The 25,869-nt window shown below is 35.9% G+C and overlaps 3 protein-coding genes across 8 annotated transcripts in view; 2 read left to right on the top strand and 1 right to left on the bottom strand.

Annotated features, from left to right (window-relative positions):
• The window catches only part of Dy (transmembrane protein dusky), a 46,199-nt gene that overhangs the window by 4,554 nt on the left and 15,776 nt on the right, over positions 1–25,869 (top strand). The window lies entirely within an intron of this gene.
• On the bottom strand, positions 588–25,467 carry Dop1r2 (dopamine receptor 2). 5 transcript variants are annotated; one of them, XR_011719117.1, is made up of 5 exons: positions 25,355–25,467; positions 18,225–19,938; positions 7,603–7,687; positions 6,325–6,684; positions 588–3,507 (listed from the first exon to the last, which is right to left on the bottom strand). XR_011719117.1 is itself a non-coding variant. In XM_071713329.1 (5 exons), exons 3-5 carry the CDS (start codon positions 19,436–19,438, stop codon positions 3,388–3,390), a joined length of 1,419 nt encoding a protein of 472 aa, XP_071569430.1. In that variant the 5' UTR covers positions 19,439–19,938; positions 23,052–23,115; positions 25,338–25,466; the 3' UTR covers positions 588–3,387. The 5 variants fall into 5 exon arrangements, 4 of the variants coding, with proteins under 4 accessions (XP_071569430.1, XP_071569431.1, XP_071569429.1 ...); XM_071713329.1 differs by lacking the exon at positions 6,325–6,684 and adding an exon at positions 23,052–23,115 and having other exon boundaries at positions 25,338–25,466; XM_071713330.1 differs by having other exon boundaries at positions 588–6,684.
• LOC139776575 (uncharacterized) lies at positions 8,221–10,564 on the top strand. Its single transcript, XM_071713325.1, has one exon. The coding sequence runs from the start codon at positions 8,476–8,478 to the stop codon at positions 10,402–10,404; it is 1,929 nt and encodes a 642-aa protein (XP_071569426.1). The 5' UTR covers positions 8,221–8,475; the 3' UTR covers positions 10,405–10,564.

The raw sequence follows: 25,869 nt of genomic DNA, 5'->3' as shown, positions 1-25,869 counted from the left end.
TTAATACTGAAAATAAGTAATTAATCACTAGCCAAATAATTACTTACAGTATTAACACAGTTATACAGTCACTTACAGTATTAAATTTCTGTAAAGAAAATAGCAATAATGTGTTGCGATCAATAAAATTTATCAATAAAATCAGGTTTTTGATATTCTTAGATATTTGTCATCTAATAGATAATTTTCGGAATATTTAGATTTCATAGGCAATAAATTTAATGTCTGCAGTCTTTAAATAATTATAGATATATATATTCAACTATTAATTCGTCTAGAGAAATTTTTGATCTTAATAATTGAATTTTTAGAGACTATTTCCAGTTTTCCAGGCCTTATTATATTATATATTATAATTATAGTAGTCATTATTGTTCTCTCAATATACAGTCAAATTATTGTCTTTCTCTCTTTCTCTCACTCACTCACTCACTCACTCATTCAGTATTTGGAATTGAGTAAAATTGTACAAACGATCATTAACATTTCAAGTAAAAGGAGATGTTATTTTTTATATCTTTTTAATAATCAATTTCTGTTTAGGACAGAAAGAAATGTACATGGGAAAAAAATAAAATGTACAATAGTAGGAATTATATTTTTATTATTATTATTTTATTATAAAGGACAGTACGTTACAGATACAGTTTGTGAAGGTACTGACGTGCAGTCTTGAGAGATTCTAAATATATAGACTCTGTACTCCTGTACATACATACAAGACTATATTTATTAAAAAGTAAGATTCTTTCTATTTGTCACAATAGTTTATGATATTGGATGATATTTACAGAGTTAAAGAAAAAAAAAAAGATTACTTTTCTAGTGGTTTCCCTGAAAGAGCGATCGTATGACTGTAATTTTTTTTATATTACTTTTTGTATATTGACTATTGTTTATTTTAGACTTTTTACATACACGAATTGCGCCACTAAAATTTAATTATTAATCCACTGATAAATGATAATTTCTTTATACATATGAAAGAATTGTTATATAATTTAATTGTGAAAGGAGCTTAAAATAAAATAAAATTTCTTAGAAATAGCGTAGATGATGTCAAGTAGAAAAACATTGGAAGCACGAAGAAGGAGAATTAGGGTATTCGCTACTTTGTCGAATTTAACATAAATATGCATTTTCGATTAATGTTGCATGCATATGGTAGAATCAAATAAAATACTATTAGGAACGATATAATTCGAAGATTAAAATATTATCGTCAACTCCACGCGTAACATGTACATATATATGTCATCTATTGCGAGTCATTGGATTGCTTATATTACAAGCTAATCATGAGAAAGATGATTCATATTTTTGTTTTTATCTCTTTCCGATGAGAATAGTAAAATAGATTTCCACGCGAAGCGGTGTCGATATATCACTTATTATATTTGTTCAAGATCTATCGATTGTTTACTTTTTTGTGACTGTATTAGAATTGATTGACTATAACGTAACGTTTCTCGATAAGACGTTAAAAACAGTATTGATTAGTCTTGTAACGCGTTAATAATCACCAAGTGTTCATATGAATATGAGCATCACTTCGAGTGATCCTTACCAAGATATTTTATATCTGGCAGGACATTTCATAGAAAGCGAAGTCGTGTATCTCGAAAAATATTAATGATAGAAAAAGAGTTAGAGATTAAAATCTTTTGGTCCCGTAGTCACTATTACATAGACAAAAGCTAAATTAATTGTTTTCAATAGCAAGGAACATGTATACAAAGTATACATATTTTTTTACAAAAACATTACAGTGCACTTTTTAAAAATAAGTCGTCTCACAAAGACAAGGTCAGTCATGTTTATGCTTAAAAATTACGAGCTAATTATTTTTGGTTTCCAGAGAGGCCTTTTAAGAAATCTTGCAAAGTTGGTAATTTATGAATACTTAAGCTGATCAAAGGATAATTTCTTTTTATTGCAGTTCCCTTTTGTATAGAAAATCTTTTTCAATACTTGTATTAATTATTGGAAAGAGAATTGTGTGATACGTTAATTGACGTATAATAAAACAGAGCAATTTAAGAAATAGACACTGCAATGATTCAAATGAAGAGTATAACATTATCATAAAAAGAATACACGCAGCAAAAATTTAATATTATAAAATCAAGTTGTTTTTCTAAAATCCGGTGTGGAAGTCCTTTCATCTAGAGTTTTAATAAACTGCAATAAATTCAAAAATGGTTTTTTCCTCCGACTCTTTTTCTATCTTTAACGTTATTCAATATACACGACTGGTTTCTTTTCGCAAAATTACCTGTGTATGTACGTTTACAAAGAAGATACGATGAAATATATATTGTATATTGCTTGTAGAATACATTCATCTTTTTCCTCGAGAAGTTTCTTACTTATAATATTTGTGTCTTCTACTTCCAATTGTGTATGTCAGTATGTGCGCGCGCTTTTGTCTTTCTTTTCCATCGAATAATTGTTTCGTCAAATGGTCGTGCTATCTAATTTGTCACGAATATCCAATTCACACAATCAGCTTTGGTTACATCTTCGGCATTATATATAATTAGATAAAGAATCCTGTATTAACGATTGTTATTTTTATTTTATATCGACTGATTACATTATAATTCTACCGTTAATTCACTTTGACAAAATTTTAGTCCATAATAATATTGATTCATATCCGATGTAGCCAATTTTTAGATGAGAGACTGCGAGAGAGTGTGTTTTAAAAATTCCACATGTAAAAGGACATTTTTCCTGCAAGATCTTTTTGCAGAAATATGAATAGAACATTTACAAGTTCAGTCTCTTGCGGCGCATTACGCCCAGAGCTGACCAAGTCGTAATCGTAGCCGGATTTTATCCCACGTTGGTTTTTATGAGCTTTTCTTCAAGAACTCGCGTGGTGACTGAATACACACACACACACACACACACACACACACACACACACACACACACGGCATTTTAACTTGCTCGTTAATGTGATTAGTGATTACGCGAGCGAAAATCCAACAACTTATTTTAATCGTGGCGATATGAATTCATGTTAAGTACACGCTTCGTAGATATTTCGCGATCTATATTCATTCGTCAAGTCGTTCTTGCGTCAAGTCGCTCGCAATGTTTTTTCTTTCGGCCGCAGTAGCGTCTCGTGGTGACAAATCGTAATCTTGAAGCACATTGGAGCACATTGGAGCTTTATTGAAGATTTCTTTTGATATTTTTCAGGCGCGATGAGTTCAAGTCGCACGGAACGATTCTTTTAGCATTTAGCTTTTAGCCTTTAGCTTTTGTGGAAGTCTGCAATTGTTCGAATCATCGAATCGCTTCTACTGCTTCTACTCACGCATCGCGGAATCGAATCGCTCGTTCTCGTCGTGGCCCTGTTCGGGCCGTCGTGTGCCGTCACATACCGCTACTGGGGAGACCACTTCCGGTCGCGCATATGCCGCCGTCGCTGCTCTGACTGACGCTGCTGTAACTCACGTTACTTGCTTGCCCTCCCGTTGCCATTCCGGAGATATACTGAAACAAAATAATTACGATTAATACTTTTGCGTTATTTTTGCCATTATTTGTAAGAATGATTCACCGCAACAAGTGTCGAAGTAGTACCAAACAGGTTTTACACGTTTTATAGCGTGTAAACTTGCTGTGTTCTCCTTCATTCTTTTCCAGAAACAAATATGTATATATATGTATCCTTCGATTGGGGCAGAAATAGATTTTCGATAACTAGCAGAGCAACGAATTTACACAGATAGAATTTTGCGTCCGGCTGTTCCAATTGTTCGTGCGCTTTTTATCGTTACATTCTACCTTTGTTCCAAGAGTACACATTTTTCATCTTTTATTCTGAGAATTAACGTGTCCGCGCCACATTGGCGAGTGCTTAGTGCTTAGTGAGAAATGAAAAACGGTGGATTATCATTATGGCAATCGACACATAAATGTGGTATAGACTATACTTAAATTTGTATAAAAATTTAATTTGTCTTCCGATTGAGATGACTCGATACTCGACAGTCGACACTCGACGTATCTCACCGACGCCGACGCGACCGACGCGACCGACGCGACCGACGCGAGACGTACAAGGTACAAGTCTCACTGTTTTATTCTGCTTTTTTTCCGCTCTCCTTTTTTATTGCGAGTAATTCCAAATCGTATAATCGCGTTAGATTTACTACGTAGCTGGTAGCTGGTAGCATAGCGTAGGTATTTTCTTGAAAAAATTCCGCGTATTTTTTCCGCGGAAACCGAGCACTTTTATCCGACGCGACGCGACGGGACGGGACGGGACGACCAGTTCCTCTCCTGTCGTCGTCCTAGGGACAATCGATCCATCGGCTTCGCCTCAAACGCAACCAATCTCTCCGGTCTCCGCGCTCGTTGCTTCCCTTTAAAGGTCGCCACGGATCAGCGACAAGCTTTACACTTCACGCTCATACCTCGTGCACACATGGCTTTGCGCCGAATCGTGCGAATAGTGCGGTCGAAGAGACAACCCCAGGCTGAATAGGGAGAGGGTCTAGGTGGTTAAACGGTTTTTCGATAGCTCTTGGCCGTAAAGCAAATCATTCGATATTCGGCCAGCCGTGAAAAAAATGCCATCGCAAATGCGGATGAATCGAGTTTCAAATTTATAGTTTACCGACAAAGTGAATAAAGTGGGCAAAATGGATGGATGTTACGTCCACATTCGTGTTTACATAATATTTTCCTGCCTTCTCTCGCCTTTTCTCGTCTTTAAACAAAAGATAATTTAATAACGTAACTGCTCGATAATATCGATATTTTCGCCAATGTAATTACACAATATCTCTGTTAAAGAGATTTTTGTATATTATTTATTATTGATTTGAAAGACAAATTTATAGATGTCGGTAAGTATTACCAAGTATTATAGTTTACGGTTTACGCGATAATTCACCGAAAAAGTAAAGTTTCGCGCGCTCGTTTTGTCTTTCGTCTCTTCCTCTGTCTCATCTCATCCCATATCTCATGGGATAGTGACCGGATCAGAGTTTTCTCGTTTGTTCTATCGGGTATTGAATTCCCCAAGGTCAAATAATGCTCCTTATTTTTGTCTTCTCCTACTTTTATCCGATATATCCCGTGTCCGCGACTCTCCTTCTGGTAACGCGACCGCGAAACTAAAAGTATCTATGTAGGTTATTGGAGATAGCACGAGGTCGCACGTTTATTTTAGATTTTTCAAACGCGGACATACCTACATCAATTTTGCCTCGTACTCACGATGTAATATCTTGTCTTTTGGCATATTCCTGATATTCCCGAATTTTACGTAATTATGCATGTACGAGTACTGGAGTATTGGAGTACTGGAGTACTGGAGTACTGGAGTACGCGAGTACAGTTTATGATTGCCATGTATTTATCACCATCATCGATCCTACACGCCCTGGTATACACGTAAATGTATAAATGTATAAGTTATATAAATAACAAACATTTGGCAATAAAAAATATTTCACAAAAATGTCTAAAATCTCACACGAACGCAGTTCGCACTCCAATTGTTTTCTTTTCGTTTTGTTTTCGTATTGTGCGTCGTAATATGAAAATTGAGCAATATCTTTGCACTCGAGTAAGTGGTTTGAACGAAAAGCGCGTCACAGGATTATGAGCACCGTTATCGTTTCTAATATCTGCATATAGTCACTTACGTTCTTTATGTCATCAAACTTTTACGTCTTTCAAGCAGCGCGCTTCATGGTCTCTGATCATAGGCGTACCTTTAGTGGCAATTCGTTCGTAATATAAATATACGAGATTTGCACGAAAATATTCACGAGATTTTGTGTAACGGAATAGGTGAAATAATTTTTGAGACCATCGGTTCATATCGTAGGGAACGCTATCGGAAGAAGAATAAATAGGCGCGCATTTTTTGTATTCCATTAAAGTTACGATTTGTTATTCGAATTATATCTTTTCGCTAGCTAAAAGTTGCATAAAACTGCGATTATTCACGTTTGCAGTTTTTTTTTTAAATAAAAGTTTCGATTTTCTTTCATATTCGCGATAACAACAATCGATATTATAAAACTATAAGATATCGAACGTATTCGTTCTGTTATTATAACTGCTCATATATTGTGTATATCTTATTTGATATATCTTATTACTCGGAAGAAATAGTCTGTAAATCGCAATTAAAAGTATAAGAACTATAAGACATCACTTTTCAAGAAAACTGCCAACAATGAATAACGAGGAAAGTATCTATAGCAAGAAAGTGCATTCTTAGATAGTGAACAGTGCCATGTGTAAGTGCGTATTTAAGATCAAGTGTCACATTTACCAGTAAAAACATACCGAGAGTTTATATTCTATGGGAATACGTTGATATTCGTTGATGTTCGTTGATCTTTGATACATAAGGGTCTTGGAAAACGGACAGAGGATCGTGATTACTTGGAAATCAATCGCTAAACTACATATATACACACACACACACACACACAGACTGCTTTATCTATATTGCATTAAGGACGAAGGGAAAGCGATATAAACAGAAATAAAGAAAAGGTCTCGAGGAATTTCACGATCAACGATCGACGACCAGCTCGCGATGATATTCCGTTGTTAAATGTAGGTTTGCTCGCCGGAATTTTCTCGACTTCCCCGTACATGATGGAGGGAATACGCGGAGTAGTACCGTCCGGATGCGAATTTCTGAAAAAAGGAATATACTGGATACGTTCCCGTATCTAATAATTAGCGTTAATAGTACCCTGTCGTCCGAATCGTTAAGATTGTGACATGTGACGCGTCGCTCCTATCAGCATATACCTATTGACGCTTATTCGATTCGAGTGGAAGACATACATTTCTGTTACCTATATATATTATCACGTCAGCATACATTAAACAGATTAAAACCATAATAATATAGACAATGTATCCGAAACGTTTTAAAAAATGAAAAATTATATAATATATATCTTTATAACATTCACCGCACGTTTCACTGTGAAATTGCAAGTGCTATTTAACTGCTCTATGTTATAATTTATAATGCCTGTTATATATATTATAATACCATTAACTAGGAAATTGTTTATTTCCCCTTTTCCGAATCTCTATCTCTTCTTGACAAAGTAGTTCGAACAACACATACCATTAATTACAGTAGCAAAACTATAGTAGCGATATTTGATGTGCATATTTGTGTAATTATAGTTTAATATTTAATCGTCCCAATAGGAATTTTTATTAAAGATGTAGAGTTTTCTTATGTAGAGATATTTCTTGATATAAACTATGAGACATTTATTTACATTGTATTTTTTATTTGAGTCAATCGTATCTATCCCGATCTTTTCAGCATAAATCTTTTTTTTTATATTCGTTTATTCGGTATTGTTTTTATTCGTAAGTAAAAAATATTATTATAATTTGATTGCTTATGCAAGGGTAATTCACGAGGGGCACTAAATGAATTTAGGCAAGATTGTTCTATTATTATGCAAATCGAAATAAATCCAAATTAAAAATTAGTTTTGGGGCCATGTATGCTATTCAACATTCTAATTTCTAATGTTACTTTGCAATATTAATAATATTTATAAAAAAGCGATAAATGTAACTCACCTGACTTGGTTTACATCTAAATGCTGGTTGATACCGCCGTTTCATTCGTCTGGGGCAACAGTAGCATAGAATTCTGACGAAAGCTCTGAAACGAAAAAATGATACGGCTTGCACCGTTAACCAAATTGCGAACGGTGTGATGAGATTATCATCACATGATGGAAGTATTTATCTGTATGAATTTCTGTGCTTTCCTTATATGGACCACCATGCAAATTAATATACCTTAATCAGATTTGCGCTATGCGACGTAGACAAGAGCGTTTAGCGTTTATATAATATCGTGACGATCGTGACGCTTTGCCAAGTGTGGCTTTTAACGATTGCATGACTGTTACATTTTTTTTTTCAAGTATCGTGTGTACGAATATTTGCATAAGGGCTATGGCGATGAAAATGTAACATGCGATCAATGCTCGCGTGCGCATTGCCTTGTTTCGATGTAGCAGTGTATAATAGAATTTAAAATCTTTTTCAACCTATTAATGAGTTTTTTAGTATTTAATTTTGGGCAGAGACGCGGTTTTGCCACCGCGAATTTAATTATTTCTAAAAACCGTAAAGATATAAATATGTTCCTTTTGCGTTATGCCGGTGTACGCATATGTATGTAAACCCATGTATCGATAGCAGTCCGGATAAGTAGTCCGCGCGTCGCTAAATGGATGATAAACAGATTATCTTTCTGGTAAGTGCACGAACGTGGCATTACGTGATATTTACATTTTGTGATCCATGTAGAATGTGTTATTACGTTTTCGCGAGTCGAGTATCCGAATAGCGTAGTAGTGTACTGCTCGGCATCGCTGCCTCGCTGCATTTCGAAGCGGTTATTGATGCGGTACGCGTAAGGCTAACGCATAACGCGTAATAATGCGTAACGCGCAACGCGCAAGTGTCCAGGCAAACAACATGAATAATATTAAATTGAACTCGTTTGACTTTCATCGGTCACAAGACTTTTATTCACGTCGCGTCTTTTTTATCGTGCTGATATTCATTTCTTTTGCTACTGGGCTACCATCACGACGTACGACCGATCGATCTGTTATCTTGAAAAATTTTATGGAACGCCAAAATCAGCGTGACGAAGCGTCAAAGTACTTAATACCTTGTACGGCGACATTTATCGAGGAATATTTCGAATATCCGGATCGAATATCACTCTTACTACCGGATATGCTGCAAGACATTTCCGTTGTCATAGAAACATTGATGAACGAATTACGTATTACAAGCGCTATTTATACATTAAACGTCAGTCTGACAAATGTAATGGAAACATACGACGCTTTGACAAACGTTGTTATTCTGTCAGAGAGCGGAATCGCTCTCGAAGCGAACGATTCCTCTTTTGTCAATGACTGTGAGCACGATTGCAATTTTATAATAGTGCTAACAAATCTGTTCACCGATGAAGAAAGCTTTCTGATAGAGGCTGGGACGCTCGTACAACAAATGTCCCTGGGATCGATTTTCAAGCTCGAGATATTGGCGTCGGTCGGAGATTCGGTTCTGCTCGCCAGTAGCCTTCCGGTCCGGATCAACGAATCGTACGCACTTGCCGAACCAGCATTTTCAGGCAGATGTGAACAGCAAGCTGCTGCAATTCGATGGCAGCGCTTCACAAATAAAACGACATCGTTACTCGACGCTAGTACCGTGAACGCGGCGATGTTCGATAATTTTCCATTCACGTTTTTCATCAACGACACCAACCATTTGAGTTTCGGTGGAGTCGAAGGCTCAATGGTGGAAGAAATTGCACGTAGCATGAAAGTTAAGCTCAACAGGGAGACTATTGAAACGATGCAGAAGACTACGATTAAAACCGAAATATATCTGAGACTTTACAATGCGACCCACGATTTAGTGTTTGGTGGCCTTTTGTGGGATTTTAGCCGAAAAGTGACATACACGACTTGTTATGGTATGGTGCACGTTTCATGGATAATACCGATTGAAACGAACGTTTCTCTACGTGGCTTGATATCTCCGTTTGGCGCGAATATTTGGTACGCTATAATTTGCACTCTGATCGCTGGTGGACTCGTAAAACTATTTGTTATTCGTGACATTACATTTTTGGATATTGTGGCGTTGGTTCTCGGTGTGCCAGTGCTTCGTCAACCTACAATAACTTCCAGCAGAATTCAATTCATATCTTGGTCTTTATTCGGATTTTTTCTCACGCAACTTTACCTAGGATCGTTGGCTGATTATTTGATTAAAACATCGGACATGCAGATGGAATCTATGGAGGAATTAGCTAACTCAGGACTAAAGATAGGCGGGACTCAGCGATTCGCGGATTTGTTACAAACGCCTGATAAAGCTGACATGGAAGATAACGTTGACCGAATGATTCGTGAGAAACTTATTATTTTTGAGAGACGTGATTATAGTAATCAACTCTTGGCTCTTGTCGAAGGAAGAAATACTAGTTTGGCTCTTCTCGTGATGTTGAATTTGACAAGTAATCCTTCTAATATAGGACGCGCACATATTATAAAAGAGACTGTGGGTAGTTATCCGTTGGCCTTCGTCACTCGACAAGATTTTCCATATTTGAGAGAATTTAATTACAAGATTCAACTGCTCGTTCAAGCTGGTCTCGTTGAATTTTGGTCAAGCATGGCGATGTTAAACCAAAGTCATTACATAGTAGAAAATGAGGATGACGATTCCATTGAAATCGATGATATCGCGCCAGCTTTTTTCCTCTTGATCATGGGATATCTTGGTGGATGCTGTCTGCTAATTATAGAAGTTATTTTTTATCCATCTAAATTGTTTCTATAAATTTACTTTCAAACGCTTTTGTATAAACATTATCTGTGTATATATATGCTTTTGCATCGATATCTCATATATTTTATTTTAATTGAACATTATAAGTCGATATTGCTAATGTTTTATACTTTTTAAGGACATCTTTGTCACATATTTTGAACATTTTTCTCGGTTATACGATAACTACTTTGGTTTATTAACCGTTCATAATAAGTCTATCGAGATTCCGCGGAATATTTAACCACGTCTCCCAGATAAAATAGCCCCGCAGCGAGTTAATTAGAAAAGTTCCCGGCTAATTTCATTAAACCTCTCTCTGTTTAGCTTGCCGAAGGAGGTAAAACTTTAAGAGGTGAGAAGTCGATTTTAAAATTTACTTAACAACATTATTGACTGTGATGTATTAGGTTGGTGCAAAAGATTTTCGTATCTATCGAATAAAGTTGATAACAATTACAGCAAACAATTACAGCACAATCGAAGCGAACGCGAAATTGTCGTCAACGGCTTCGATATTCTTTTTAGTTAAAAGTTTTTTAAATTGTCTTTTTAAATAACTCCAAATTTCTAATTTTGCGTAACACAGATGTCGATGAGAAAAGCGACGAACAAAATTTCCCTAACTGAATGATTTATACACACGCTATGTTTTTGTATGTTCTTGCGATTATTTGTAATTATACACATCACATACAAAACGTTATGATTACAAATTACAATATAATATAATGCTATTTTTTATTTGCTTTCTTCCGTCTTTGTTTATTATCTATTATATTATAAACTTATGTCAAAAGCCTTTAGCGATAAATATAATTGATTGAATGACAAAATCTTGGAAAACTCGAAATGTCTTGAAATATAATTTATAAAGAAATGCATATACAAAATATATTATAGCACGTACATTTTGCAAGATGTTTTTTCGAGATTTCCGAGATAAACATTTTTTTTAGTTAAATTTTGTGACGTAAAACACTAATGATATTTAAAATAAGTATTATATATGATTATTTTAGAAATTTGTAACAATGATAGTTCTGAAAGAGATTGTAAAAATGTTATTTTTAATAGTTTAAGTTTCTTACTGTATACTTTGACAATTGCTTAACACCCGGGATCGATATTAAGGTATTTTCTAGGTACACCTTGTTGTAGTTGTAGTGTAGTTATTTATGTTTCATGAAAAATTTGAAAACATCGGTTTTTTACTTTACTATTCCGTGTCGGATTTCGTATTTGATTAAATGTGATATCGTGATGCTTACTCAATCCTGCGTGCGATTGATCGTTATTGGATATTTCAACGGTATTTGCTTTTAAAGAATAGGTTTTTTTTAAATGAAAATATTAGGTACAACACTGACATTGATTAAAAATTAATTATACGCTGAAAACTATTTGAAAATATGCGTTGCTTATGTAAGATTTCAATTTCAATGACACTTTCTCACTCTTTCTTTCGAATGTCATAGTTTTAACAATATTACAATAAGATATTGGATGTAAATCTCCAGTATAAGTATGCAATAAAATGTATAATTTTGATAGTTTTCAATAAATAGAATAAAAACAAGAAAAAAGTATATGAGTCTATGTGTGATGACAGTTTCTATCATTTCCATATGTTAGTGCATTAATAGCACAGAAAATAACTCTTTTGATTAACACGGAAAAGCAGTAGGAAGGAAGGGTAACAAGTTAATTTTACTTTTTTTTGTATCATAGGACTATTACTCCATCGATCATACGATCGGATTATGGCGCGACGTTATTCGACGTTATTCGTATATAGACTTTTGTGTGAGGGAAAAAGTCAGAGAGAGAGAGAGAGAGAGAGAGAGAGAGAGAGAGAGAGAGAGAGAGAGAGAGAGAGAGAGAGAGAGAGTGTGTGTGTGTGTGTGTAAGATGACATCGTTAATCAGAGCGAATCCAAGTATGATTTCCGGTCATTGGGTCAATATCGACGACAAAACGAACCAAACTGCGGACGAAAGGCCCCGTTCACCCGATTGGCGCGAATGCTCGTGTAATCAGTTATTGGCGTTGAGTTTACGTTTTAATGACAGTGAAACGTGCGCCGAATGCATTTCTGCCGGAATGCAATCGGACTGAAGCGCGCGACATACTACACCGAAAATCGATGACTATGTCACGGCATCATAATGAATATCAGCGTAAACTTACTAACAAATCTTCAAGACTATCTCGTAAAAAATATCCCGGTAAAAAATTTTTCATATAAAAACGTATAAATGTATATAATCATATAATATTATATAAAATATTATATAATATATGTCCATATATGTCCATACTATGTTTTCTTCTCTTGTATAATCTCTGTTCGTATGTATACAAGAAAAATAATAAGAAAAAGAATTAGAAAATAATTAAAAGAATAATTTTTGCATTGTTTTTTTTACAAAAAGATAAAGTCTGAGCAAATGTGAAAAATTTGCTTATATATAATCATATTTTATATACAATTATTACAGTTATATAGGATTATATATGATTATATATAGGCAAATAAATAAACAATGCAAAAATTATCCTTTTAATTATTTTCTAATTCTTTTTCTTAATATTTTTCTTGTACATACGAACAGAGATTATACAAGAGAAAAAAAGCATATATGGACATATTTTATATAATATTTTATATAATATTATATGATTATATATATTTATGTTTTTATATAAAAATTTTTTTACCGGGATATTTTATAGCGATTTCACAAAATCATTCTGTGATAGAATGACATTAATTAGTTAGATGCTAAAATATAGCAGTCTGGAATTTAACGCATTGATGTGTTTTACAAATTCGTATTTGTGATAGTTATAAGTAATAAATTCAAATACTTTAGACATTTAATTTATAAATAGTACCGATGAAAAACGTAGCAGTTACTAAAGAAAGTACTGACATGAGCAAGAAGACTGTGAGAAGTCTTTCACAGCTATCTCTGAAAGTTTAAGGATTAATGGAGCTGATGAAATTTATTTCGCGCACGATTCGAAAGAATTTCGACAGTAGAGAGCCAATAGACAGAAGAGAATGAAAGGAAAACAGCACGAATATATCGGAATATACGCAATCTGGTAAATATATGCAATCTGGTATCCGGCGGAGATGGCCAAGTCGATTTTGTTCTTTTAGGATTCTACGCATTACGAAAACGTGTAATCCAAGTCCAAGCCGGACCAAAGTTCATAGAGGAGCAGAAACTGAGATAACGCCAACGGAGTTAAGAAAGAGAAGTAGGGAGCCCGAGAACCATAGGGGGTGAGCTCTGTAGATTTACGGCTACCAAGCTACAGCTTACTAAGCCTGATCTGGTACGATCTTACCTTCTTCTACTCTCCACCTTCGTTCCTTCCCTTTCCTGTTTATTACCTTTAGTTAGGCGACTCTCTTCGTTTTTAGTAACAAGTAACGGCTAGATATATACAGAGACGTTTTGGCGCCGGATGCGAGGCGACGCGACGTCTCGACGATGTTGAATCCAGATCTTGGCGACTATGCACTGCGCCATTTATATGGATCTCGCTTTCATTTTTATCTTTTTTTTTTCGCAACATGGATATTCCGCATCGTCTATCACAAAAGGACTCGTTAAGGAAAAGTCAATTACTTAACAAGACCTTGGCATACTTTCGGTTTTAACTCATATTAAGATATAACGATATGAATTCTCTCTCACACACACTTATTTATTTAGAAAACTGAATAAATTGTGTAGTTTAATTCTCGATTACATGTATATGTACAATTTCGATGGAGTAAATATTATTGATTTATTGACTTTATAAAGAGCGAGTTGGTAGCGTATAATATGAGGTGTGGTATCCAAACTATACAAACAGTGATAAACTAAACTGTGTATCTCCTCTATACTATACAAAGAACTTTGCTATGAAACGTGTTCATTTTTCATCCTCTTTATGGGTTGGATGTTGGATTCATGTTCTGTTTTGCAGCTCGTAATGTAATATAATGCTTGCGTTTTCATTGTCAACTAAAAATTGTGCTATTTTATTTCTTATATCGTCGCTATTGCACACACAGATTGCATAGATGCCAATATAAATTTGTGTTCTTAGCGACTATTGCATACAAATTTATATTGGCTGTATCAGATGCCGAATAGAAAACGGGAAATAGATGTTATTCGAAGAAGGAAACATGTGGATAATGTTGATTATTTGAGAAACAATAACGGAAAAAATCGGCCGTTCCTGAATTCGGAATGTCTTTATAAGATTGGTAACCTGGTTTCGCTCACAATCAGTCCACTGGCTAATAGGAATATTAGAAATTGTTTGCTATATCTTCTTTTCTTTTTTCCTTCCTTGAAACCCAGATAAACCTTGATTTATATCTTTTTTTATATCAATGCATCATTTTCAACATGTCAACAGTTTTACTAAAAACTTTTTTTTATCTCGGTATTGCTATTCATTTCTTTGAATCAAGGATCTTGATAATGCGTATAACGTAATGCGAAATGTGAATTTATTATAATAATACGTATATACATGTCATATTTTTTGTTAAAATTTATTAAATGCTTATTTCATATCACACACACACACACACACACACACACACATTATGCATATGTATACATATATACTACGTACACCACAAGAGAGAAAGGTACATGAGGAAAAGTAATTGTGTCAAGTTGGGAGAAGCAAATAAGTTTGAGATGTAATATCGTAGTTAAATATAGTTTTTAAACTATATTTGCAAATGATATTGCAACAACCTTGTCTTTGCGCGTTGTTGTCATGGTTTATCACGGATTATTTGTTGGAACGCACTGTGGGCTTTTTTTAAATGTCAGCTTATAGAAACGTAGAGAGACAAAGTAGCGTTGACAGAGAGATGAAATAATCCACGCGATATACAATGCGAAGTAAAAGTTTGAAAATGTGAAATTTGAGATTTTACGAACTCGGGGAGGCAGATTACTCTTCCGGTTTCGCAGTAATGCCGCTTTTGTTTGAGTGCGACCAATTCATACGTTTTATGCTTCAAAGTTTTCATCTTTTTAGAGGACATGGATACGATCATTTTTGTATAATTTAAAATTTCTGTGTAATTTAAATTTTGTTTCACGAATTTTGTACACGATTTAATTTTTTCATTGTTCTCTGTGCACTTAAAGTTTCAGTAAAATCTTTGTATTTATCTTCTTATTTTTTTATAATTTTTTTCTCCATGAAAAATCTCGGAAGAATCCACATCTATTCCAGCTGAAGTGGAACGGAACGTGTACTTACATTCGCATTCTCTGTATACTTGTAGAAACTTTTAATTACATCATACTCGAAAGGTCTTCGTTAATTTAATGAGAAACTCTCGCGCACGTATATTGTCTTCCGCAAGATAAACAATGACTCGCGGTAAATTACACGATAAGTTAAAAATTTGATCGATTCGCAGACTTTTATCGAACGTTAAGCCATTAAGCTTGCCATCAGAATTGTGTGTTTATATAGCCAACATCGAAATGTAATATGTTAATATGACGTTATTAAATGGGATTATTATTGTTTGGTGGGAGTTTGATTCGTCATTCAAGCGAAATATCAATCGCTAATCATCATAACTAGTTTACCGTTCAACATAGATTCGCTACGATTTTGACGTTGCCTATATCTGTAATTTTACATTGTATTATATATTAAAGATATTGGAAAAAGGATTATCTAGATTCTGTCTAAAAGGCTTTATTATAATTAACTCGATGAGCGCGGAGGTGTTTCAGGAAACACACAGGTGGGACATGGATCAATGCGATCCGGGTTGCCTCAGATTCTTTCGTTCAGATAAAACAGCTACTTTTCTATCAGTGAGCGGCATTGAGTCGTTGTCTTCGCTATTCTTGTCGCGCTATTGTTGAGCTCATTGTCAGTGTCCTTTAGAATCGTCAACTTCTTTTCGCGTATAAAGTCACAATTATTCCTTTTATTAATATCCGCTTGTTTGGAACGATCGAACTATATCCATTTTACGACCTAGAAGATAGGCCCTCAGAGCCTTGTATACCATAAAGAAAGCACGCGGTCTATTGATTTTACATTTACCTGTATGCATGGAGTAAATATCCGTGAAGCGTGATAGTTACACGTGGGATTGCTGTACACAACGTCGTTTGGCGTCAGCCAAACCGTATCGGATCTATTCAACGTCAGCGTTACATCGCCCCCATCGAGTAGCGTAATTTGCTTCGCATGCGATTTGCGATTTAACATGCGAACATGTCCACATGGTGAGACAGATTAGTGCGCTAATCTATTGCTCCCTGTTTGCGAAAACACTGTACAAGCGTAGCTTCTTGTTCCCGAAATTTCTTATTCCAAAAATACAATGAATGTATAGATATATATTTACGTTATCGAATGTTATACAATAATACATATGATTTAATTCTATCGATAATGTGTGCAAGCGCGTTGCAATGATAGTTTCTTTTTCTCCCTTTATAGTTCATTAACTTATCAAACTTTTTTCATGCTTTTTTTCTCCTAATTTATTATATCATATTAATATTTTATAAATATTTATATGTTAATATTGCTGCTACAAGGAATGCAAGTTGAATAAGTTTAATTATTTCGGTACTATTATTATTATTATTTTTGTTCTATAATAAATACATATATATATAGAGCTGTTTCAGGCAAACTTATGTACATATCAGGAGACTTGGCGTAAAGTAAAGAAAACTGTAAAGAAAATTCTCAATTGCCGTAGCTGCTATTAAGTCGAGAAGATATTTAAGATGATGAATGCTTTTCACGAGTACCTTTGGGGTAGCGCTCGTAGAGGCGAGAGAAGAAAATACCAGACCAGACCGTTCCTGAAACTTCAGGCTCATTTCGCGCGGACGAATAAAAGTAATTTGCTAAAGGGTCTTCGCCTAATCCACCCACAATCCCGCTAGCCAAATTCTCTTTTCCTGTCTTCGTGGAAAATCCCTACCGTATATACGCCCTACCGGGTATATATACCCTGACTATATATATACATATATACGTTTTAAATGGAGATATCTCCGCGTAGTTGACTTAAAATCGATCTGCAATCTCACGAGTATTCTTTTTCGGGTTTTCTTTCTCTCCTCGAAAATTATCCTTATCGTTGGTGGTTCGCTCGATAACGTACTCCGTGTAGTTGGTTGGTATAAGGATGACTCGTAGGGAATGGAACCGATATTCGCATTAGGATAACGGTGACAATCGGGTGATGTCGGGTAATATGTCAGCGCGTGATGATTGATTGTAAACTACATCCCGCGCTCATAAATCGGTGCGTGATAGTGACATGTAAGCACGTTAATACTCTAGTCCTAGTAATACTATTGTCGTATTATATGTATTTGCCATATGTACAGAACGGAACAGACCAAGATAATGGGTAAACCCATTGATGTATGTATCTATCGTATTAGCGGCATACGTTATTAAAGAGTTGGATGTACCGTACGGCCGACAGCGTCGTAGATATGAATTTACCCATTTGTAGCAGAACACGTTTTCAGCGTGTGCAAAACGCCAACACCGCAAGTCACCACGTCACGTACAACATATACTCGATATAATAATAATAATTAAAAAAAAAGATTTGATTTGAATCATGGATTATTGTGGTACCGTATGTTGTTGTACATATAATATATAAAAGACAAAATGTAGAGCATTTGGATTGCTTGCGGAATGGATTAATGGGATAATTTTGATTCGACGATTTTGATTTTGGAAAACCGATTAAGGATGATGCACAAAGATGCACAAAGATGCACAAGACTCACCTACGAAAATCTCTGCTCCAGCAAGCGTATATCACGGGATTCATTCCGCTGTTAATCCAGCCGAGCCAATTGACGGCCGCAGATACGATTTCTTCCTGCCATATGCACCTCGTGCAGAATCCCGACCATAGATTCACAACGAAGAACGGCAGCCAGCAAATAATGAATACCCCCATAACGATACCAAGGGTCTTTGCCGCCTTTTTCTCCTTGGCGAACTTGGCGAGCTTACGCGAGAGAGAGAAATTTTTGCCTAGGTGTTGTCTGTTGTTGATCCTCACGGAGGGCACTCTGGTGAGACCATTGTTGTGAAGTGGAACCGTTAACGGTTCCTCGAGATCTTGGAGATCCTCAGGGGTGCTCGAGGCGGTACGAAAAAGATGCCTGGCGTCGGTGTTGGTGGATGATACACCGCCTCGGTGTATCCTGAGCGTGAGCTCGAGCTCGCCCGAGGCCATCATCACCTGCTTCGTGCCGAGTTTTAGACTCCTCGTCTGTATCACGGCGGCGCGATAGATTCTGTAATACGTGAATACCATCACGAATAGCGGCAGGTAAAAACTGATTGTCGACGAGAATATCAGGTAACCGAGATTCTCCGTGAAGGGACACTTGTTTTCCGGCACTTGCTCAGTACGAACGGCACGCCACCACGCTATCGCAGGAAAGGAGATCGCACTCGAACAAATCCATACGATGGCAATTAGAATCGCCGCGCGTTTCCTGCTCATTCGAGTCGGATACGTGAAGGGATCGGTAATCGCCCAGTAGCGATCCAGGCTGATAACGCACAGATTCAGGATGGACGCGGTCGAGAAGAGAACGTCGAGCGAGCGCCAAACGTCGCACCAGTCCGTCGTAAACAGCCAACGGTTCTCCAATACCTCGTACACCGCGCTAATTGGCATCACTACCAGTCCTACCAGGCAATCGGCGCAAGCCAATGAAGTCACGAAGTAGTTCGTAGCTGTGTGCAGATGCCTCTCTCGAAATACCGCGAGGATCACTAACGAGTTGCCGAAAACGGTAGCTACGGAGAAGAGCAATAGAACGATCGCGAGACCGATTCGATCGGTAGCGAGTCCCCAGAGATCCTCATAGGTATGATTGAACGGCGGCGAGCTCGCGTTATAAAAGCTCCTGCCAAGATCGTTGTTTGATGAAGCGTGTGCCTCTTCTTCCCAGTTCAATAAGTAGATCTCGCTGTCGTTCATGTTTTACCGTGCGCAGCCGTATTACTACGACGTATTACGGTCTCTCGACCGTAATCTCACCCTGACGTGCGATTGCCCAAGATGATTTTGACCTTCTTAATTTTCACCAGACGACCAAACGTCAGGGTATCGGCATTGCGTAAACATTTGCGAGATCTCTCTTCGTCTTCGCACGTCCTCTCATCTCGTCTCGCTGAGATGCCTCGAATCATTACAATGCTCAATGAGGTTGCTGTATTTTACATTAGCTAAGATTTAATTCTGTGTATCTTATAAAGCTTATTGTTAGTTAAATTTTGTCAACATATTTATCGTGAATCTAACTGATGAAAGAGTATTCGGCACCACGTATCCTTTTCGGCCGCGATACTAAAGTAACATGTAGAGAACACAAGCATCACACAGGCATAATCGAGAGATAATGTCAAAAGTTTAGATTTCTTTCTTCTACTTCTCCAGCAGTATTTTCATTCGGCTAGGATTATCTTTCATTCAAATATCTGAAACAAGCAAATAAGCTCGTTAAAAGTCTGTCCCTTAAAGTAGGTGCTAATGAGAAAAACGAAACCAAAATTTCGCGAGTTTGACAATTTCGCTTGAATTATATTATGATCGATTTAATTTAACACGATCTATTTAACAAATGCTTTTTTTTTTACTTGTGCACTCTGATAAGAATCTCTAATATTATTACGAGTCTTTTAACACGAATCTTTTAATGAAAATCAATCTTGGATGTTCTCGTTTGATCAAATATTTTACCGTCGGCAATCAATTTATTGCATTTTAATTTATAGAATGGTGATATATTTCGTTTACAATTTTATCGATTAGATTACTCGAAAGATGTCGGTAATACGAAAACAATAGCAGAAATTTTACCGAAATGGAGCCGTTACCTGCGGAATATATAATTATAATGTATAATTATAGAGAGATTGTACGATATCATATCATATCTCATATATGACAATATGGAATATGTAGACATAGGATTCATATATGAAATACTGTAAAAATTAAGTAATACATAAAAGCGCACGCAAAAATAATGAAATCAACATTATGATTGAAGCAGAAACAGTAAACTAATATTTTCTGAATGTCTAAAAGCAGCGAATTTTATTTTAAGAACACTTTTTCTTACTGTCTAACTTTGAAATAAAATACTGAATAGGACATGGTAGGATATGAAAAAGATTCATGTTTCGGCGTTCAAAGTGAGAACATGGGTTAAATTAGGCTTTCATTCGTGCAAATATTTATCGCTGTTTGACCAAAGCAGTTCTGATCGTAAAGCTAAACCAACGATAGTATAGTTTAGTTAGGTTTGCGCTTAGATCCTGTTTCATGTACATATATCGTAATACAGAGAATCCGAGGTAACAGTGGCCGTAGAGATCAAGTAGTCTTAGTTCTCCCACGTTATAACCTATCGCAATCGCTGTTGTGGATTAATGATAAAGCGATCAAAGTAAAGACCAACATGTATTAACGTAATCTAATTTTAAGTGAACCTTCTTGCCTCGATTATTTTATTGACTAACATTGGTGGCTCCATTTTGTACCAGAGACATGATGTCTGAGAACTTATCTCTTTGAGATATTATCTTTTTTGGAGTAATAAAGCTATCGTGCCCCGTCCCGCCAGTCCCCCCCCCCTCCACACACACACATACACACGCGTCATCACATTTTGCATATGGGTCTTGAAATTTTTTCTAATATTGCTTCTGTTTTTTGAATATTAAATTTGTGCAGACAAATAAAAGCTTATCGAAAGAAATTGTAAATATTGGATCAGTTTTCATAAAATGCTGTTAAATCGTAAAAAAGTACTTTTATTATATCGGAATCGAAAGTGATATATAATATTATTAACTTCAATTATTACAACAAACTGAAATTCGCGAGCGTATTAAGCTCGCTCATATGCCCTATACGTGGCCTACGTGAACAATCAGTTTCAAAGAGCTTCGACATTCTGTTTCAGCGTTAACTGTCTATAAACCGCTCGCCGACTATGGCTATTTATGGATATTCATCGTTGAGTGATTATCACGATCATCTTTGACCCCGCACCCTCGCGTCCTCGTGGCCTCCCTCGTTTTAGCAGTGTAATATACGTATACTCGATCTTACACGTAGAGCTCCCTCCCGTGTTGAAGAAAGCCGCCGTTGAACTTGGTCATTACGGATGAATAGTACCAATGGCGATCGATATGCACATAGTACTATAAAAAAGTTTTCCAGAACGGCCAACTCATTAATGAAGAATATATTTTTCTGGAACGGCGAATCAAAAATATCTGCTCCTTTGCACAAATAATAAATTTTAGGAGCAAAATAATTTTAAATTGTTTTTATAAATTTATAAAGATTTATCTTTTTTAGTTTAATGATGTTTCAAACTTCATTGATAAATGGAAAATATATTTTATTGAAAATAAAGTGAGCTAGACACTTGACATCTCTTATCTATTTATAAATAATAAATGATTTAAAAACACAAATTCAAGAGTATAAACATATAGGGCGATGTTAAATGGTTTTTATAAATGTGTTTGTAATGAAAAATGTTTCTCTTAAAAAGGAAATCCTTATATCACGTTTCTCGAAGAGGGTTGAGCTAGATCTACGTGTGATTTCTTTCCCTGTTTCTTTAGGAACTTATGGAATTGCGATAGGAGGATCAAGAGAGGGTAGAGATAACTTACGTAACTGATCGGAAGAATAAGAAAGAATATCAAGAGCAAGGAAGCGAAAAATTGGACGGAAAAATCGAGAGAATAATATATATAACTGTTTTGCAAAACTCGCATATGAAATAATGAGAATAACATTGTTTCAATATTTAATTTGCAATCAATGTGTGTGATCTCGTATTTGTATAAATAATTAAATAAAATGTTTATTATTATATAATTTTTGGTATCGAAAATTAATGGAGAAATTAATGGAGATTATGTAATTATTGATTTTCAATTAATTAATTTCTCTCTCTCTCTCTCTCTCTCTTTTACTCGCTACTGAAATAATATACATCATAACATAAATTAACTTCGACGAGTCGCAGGAAGGAGGAATCTGTTTTACAAGGCTTGATATCACATTCGCGTTTGTAACTCCGTCGCAGCCAATTGCAAAATTGCACAAGATTGGTGGAACGATAATCGTGCAAGCCGGAAATCCGTGGGTGTCAATGGTCTATTATATCAGATGTAACTCTCCAGACATTCATTCATTTTGCACTTGTGAAATTCAATTATCTTTTAATAAAAATACCTGCTTACTTGGAAAAGATGGCTAATTGTATTTACACTAATTTATTTTGCACAACGCTGCAGTGAAGATAAATTGCATATTGATCCAAATAGTGGATCGACATATCGGATAATCTATCGCGTACTTGTTCCAAATTTTATGGCTATTAGAAGTCAAGTTAGGTAGAATATTTTCAGATTTCAATTTCTTGAATTGTGTTTGCACAAAGAATTAACGATACGATAAAAGGAATGACTTTGGGGGAGGCCTAAGTCCGACTTGGACTATTGCGCCATTGAATTTGAATTTGAAAAGGAATTCTAAAAAAAAAAGATTCTAAAGAATTTACCTGATACTGCCATTTCAGAACGAGAAGCAACTCTTCAGCATACTGGCATATGATCCTCGTTTTTCTATGCTTTCACACGGTAGTGTTAGAGACATATGGTTTAATTTAAAAATTATACAGTGCGATTTAGGAGTGCGCGAATATAGTTATTACGTACGATTTAATGTCGCACTGATATTGACTTTTTAATTCGCATTTTTCACAAAAGACAGAAACAATCACGATTCGTTTGTATAGAACTTTACATTACATTACGTTACATTATTTTCATTAGTCCGTTTGGCGAGAAATAATAATTGATCTACTAGTCTTTGACTGAATAGCTAATATTCTTTCGATAAGCTTTCAATTCTCGATAATCTTGTCTCATCTTACATCAATGAACATTTCTTTTACCGTTTTTCTCTATTGTCATTGTATCGTATATGTCTCATAAATGTCTCACTCCTCGAACAATTCTAAACGTTACAACGTGCATTTCCTGTTGCGACGACGTAATGAAACGTGTTGGACGTGGAAAATTAAAATAGTGTTTGAGTATTAAAAAAGAAAAGGATAGATAAGCTTTGAAAATAAAATGACAATGGCTAGGTATGGTCGCTAGTGTATTGATAATGTTTAAAGTGCCTGCTACGTATACATTGAGACGCGATCAACTTCATCCACCGTATATCTGCTACGTATCTCGAAGCGTTTCATCGTGTATCGTCACAAAGATCGTTAATCTTTTTCATGGAACGCATCATCTTGAAAATATATGTAAAATATTCTTCTATGCGAACAGTTAAAAAATTTTATTAAAAAGAAATAAAAATGATAGAACACTTCATAATTGACACTGATAAGATTTGAATAGCAACTTAACGAATGTTTAGCAAATCCGTACTTGTGTTTTGTTAAAGCAATTAATGCATGATTTTTTTTAAGGCAAATTAAAGAAATTAGAGCAAAATCTAACTTAATGAAAGAAGTAAAAGTTTTCTGAAATTTCTAACTACTTTTTGATCTAACATACAGAACCTTTGTAGGCGAGATATACTATCCCATTAAGTATTAGAGAAGGTCCCTACACATTTTTCTATTTTAAATCCTTCTATAATCTCGGGTTAGGTCCTAATTCAAATTTCGAGACCGCAATTGGTATTTAGAGGTAAAAAGAGTTGCTCTTTCCAAAAATTCAGTCGGTGATGGGATGGGATATCTGAAAAAAAAAAGATATAAAAGTTGAAAGTGAAAATAAGAAAAGTAAGTGTGACCCCTGCCTTTTTACTGACAAATATTCAGCTAATAGATGACTTTGTCTAACTTTTTGAGTAGAATAAATTGATATAATTATTATTTAAGTGATCTATATAACAAAAATTCTACTTTACTGAATATTTTTCAGTAAAAAGGTAGGAGTCACTCTTTTTACTTTCACTTTCAACTTTTATACCTTTTTTCAGATACCTCATCTTGACTTTTGACTAGATTTTCGGAAAGAGCAACTCGTTTTACCTCTAAATATCAATTGTAGTCTAAAAATTTGGATCAGGATTCGAATTGTAAGGATTTAAAACAGAAAAACCCGAAAGGGACCTCCAAGAATTTAAGATAATATAATTATTTGGGGGGCTTTTTCGATTGAACAATTGATAAATGGTATTATAGATCCAAGTGTTTCACGTTTATAATGTAACTTGAGTCGTTTACTTCGTTTAATGTGTTAAATTGTGTGGAGAAAAGCGAAAAGTCGTTTTATTGAAACGACGGAAGACGATGGAAGACGCTAGCGGTAACGACGAAGGTATTAAATAAAGATTATGCCGCGGGCGAGACGCTACGCACCGTTATGTACAACTTTTGTATTACGAGCCGACCGTAATACAACATTCTTTCGCTGAGGAAAATACGCGGATACCGCGGTCGTTCTCCATTAGCAAATTATCGCGCCAGTTAACGCGCGTTAATTGTCCTCTAATCTGACATATCCCGTTTGCACGTGGACCTTCAAGGTCAGACTCTTTCCTGATCGCCAACATTCGATCGATTCGATTGATGCACGATGCACGATGCACGATGCACGATGCACGATGCACGATGCACGATGCACGATGTCACGACGTTCGAGATTCGAGGTTCGAGGTTCGAGGTTCGAGGCACAGGACGGGCGACGACAGTGTTGTTGGTGATTTGCCGTCATTTGGTAAGTGTGTCGGATATGTCAGTGTCAAATGAGAGCGAACGCAAGGAGCTTGACCGAGGAAGGGTCAAAATGGACGATCGGGGATGTCTTCGGATTCTTACTCTAAACGCGCACGTACACGATAAACCGCGGTAGAAACAGCGTGGCTTGGATTGGAGCCTCGCGGTACTCTTCCTCGAGAGAACGCGGGACGTGTTTCGCGGTTTTAGAAGGCCAACTGCTACCATCGCGTGGCTCGAAAGCTTTGCACCCGTCGCGCTTGCGCGCCGCATCGAGCCGCGTCAAGCCGCATCATCCCCGCGCACACATACACGCACTTTCGCCCTTATCAACTTTTGCTCCAAGCACCCTGTTTCTTGCACGTGCGTCACGGATATTCACAGATATTCACGGATATTCACGGATATTCACGGATATACGGATAGACATGACGTAGATTTTTCTTTACGTTACGACGTCACGGAACCACGGTTCTTTTAATTTTTTTCATTCGTTTAGTTAATTACATGTGTGTTATGTATCACTATCATGAATTTTCTACGGTAATATCATAATAAAGCCTAATAGGATAGGATGCACAATAGACGAATATATCTGCAAATTGTTGCGACTAAGTTTTAGCATCTATATTAA

Source organism: Temnothorax nylanderi, unplaced genomic scaffold, assembly GCF_030848795.1.
Source record: "Temnothorax nylanderi isolate EJ_2023f unplaced genomic scaffold, tnyl_v1.0 TNYL_tig0122_pilon, whole genome shotgun sequence".
NCBI classification, from domain to species: Eukaryota; Metazoa; Arthropoda; class Insecta; order Hymenoptera; family Formicidae; genus Temnothorax; species Temnothorax nylanderi.
This window is presented reverse-complemented; position numbering and strand designations above follow the sequence as displayed.

Bases quoted from the DNA above. Each gene is read 5' to 3' on its own strand.
- LOC139776575 (XM_071713325.1), top strand. From the start codon at position 8,476: ATGCGTAACGCGCAACGCGCAAGTGTCCAGGCAAACAACATGAATAAT.
- Dop1r2 (XM_071713329.1), bottom strand. From the start codon at position 19,438: ATGAACGACAGCGAGATCTACTTATTGAACTGGGAAGAAGAGGCACAC. The intron at 7,688-18,224 runs GTGAGTCTTGTG...TTTTCGTTTCAG, and splicing joins TGGAGCAGAGATTTTCGTAG to AGCTTTCGTCAGAATTCTAT. The intron at 3,508-7,602 runs GTGAGTTACATT...ATTTTGTTTCAG, and splicing joins TTAGATGTAAACCAAGTCAG to TATATCTCCGGAATGGCAAC.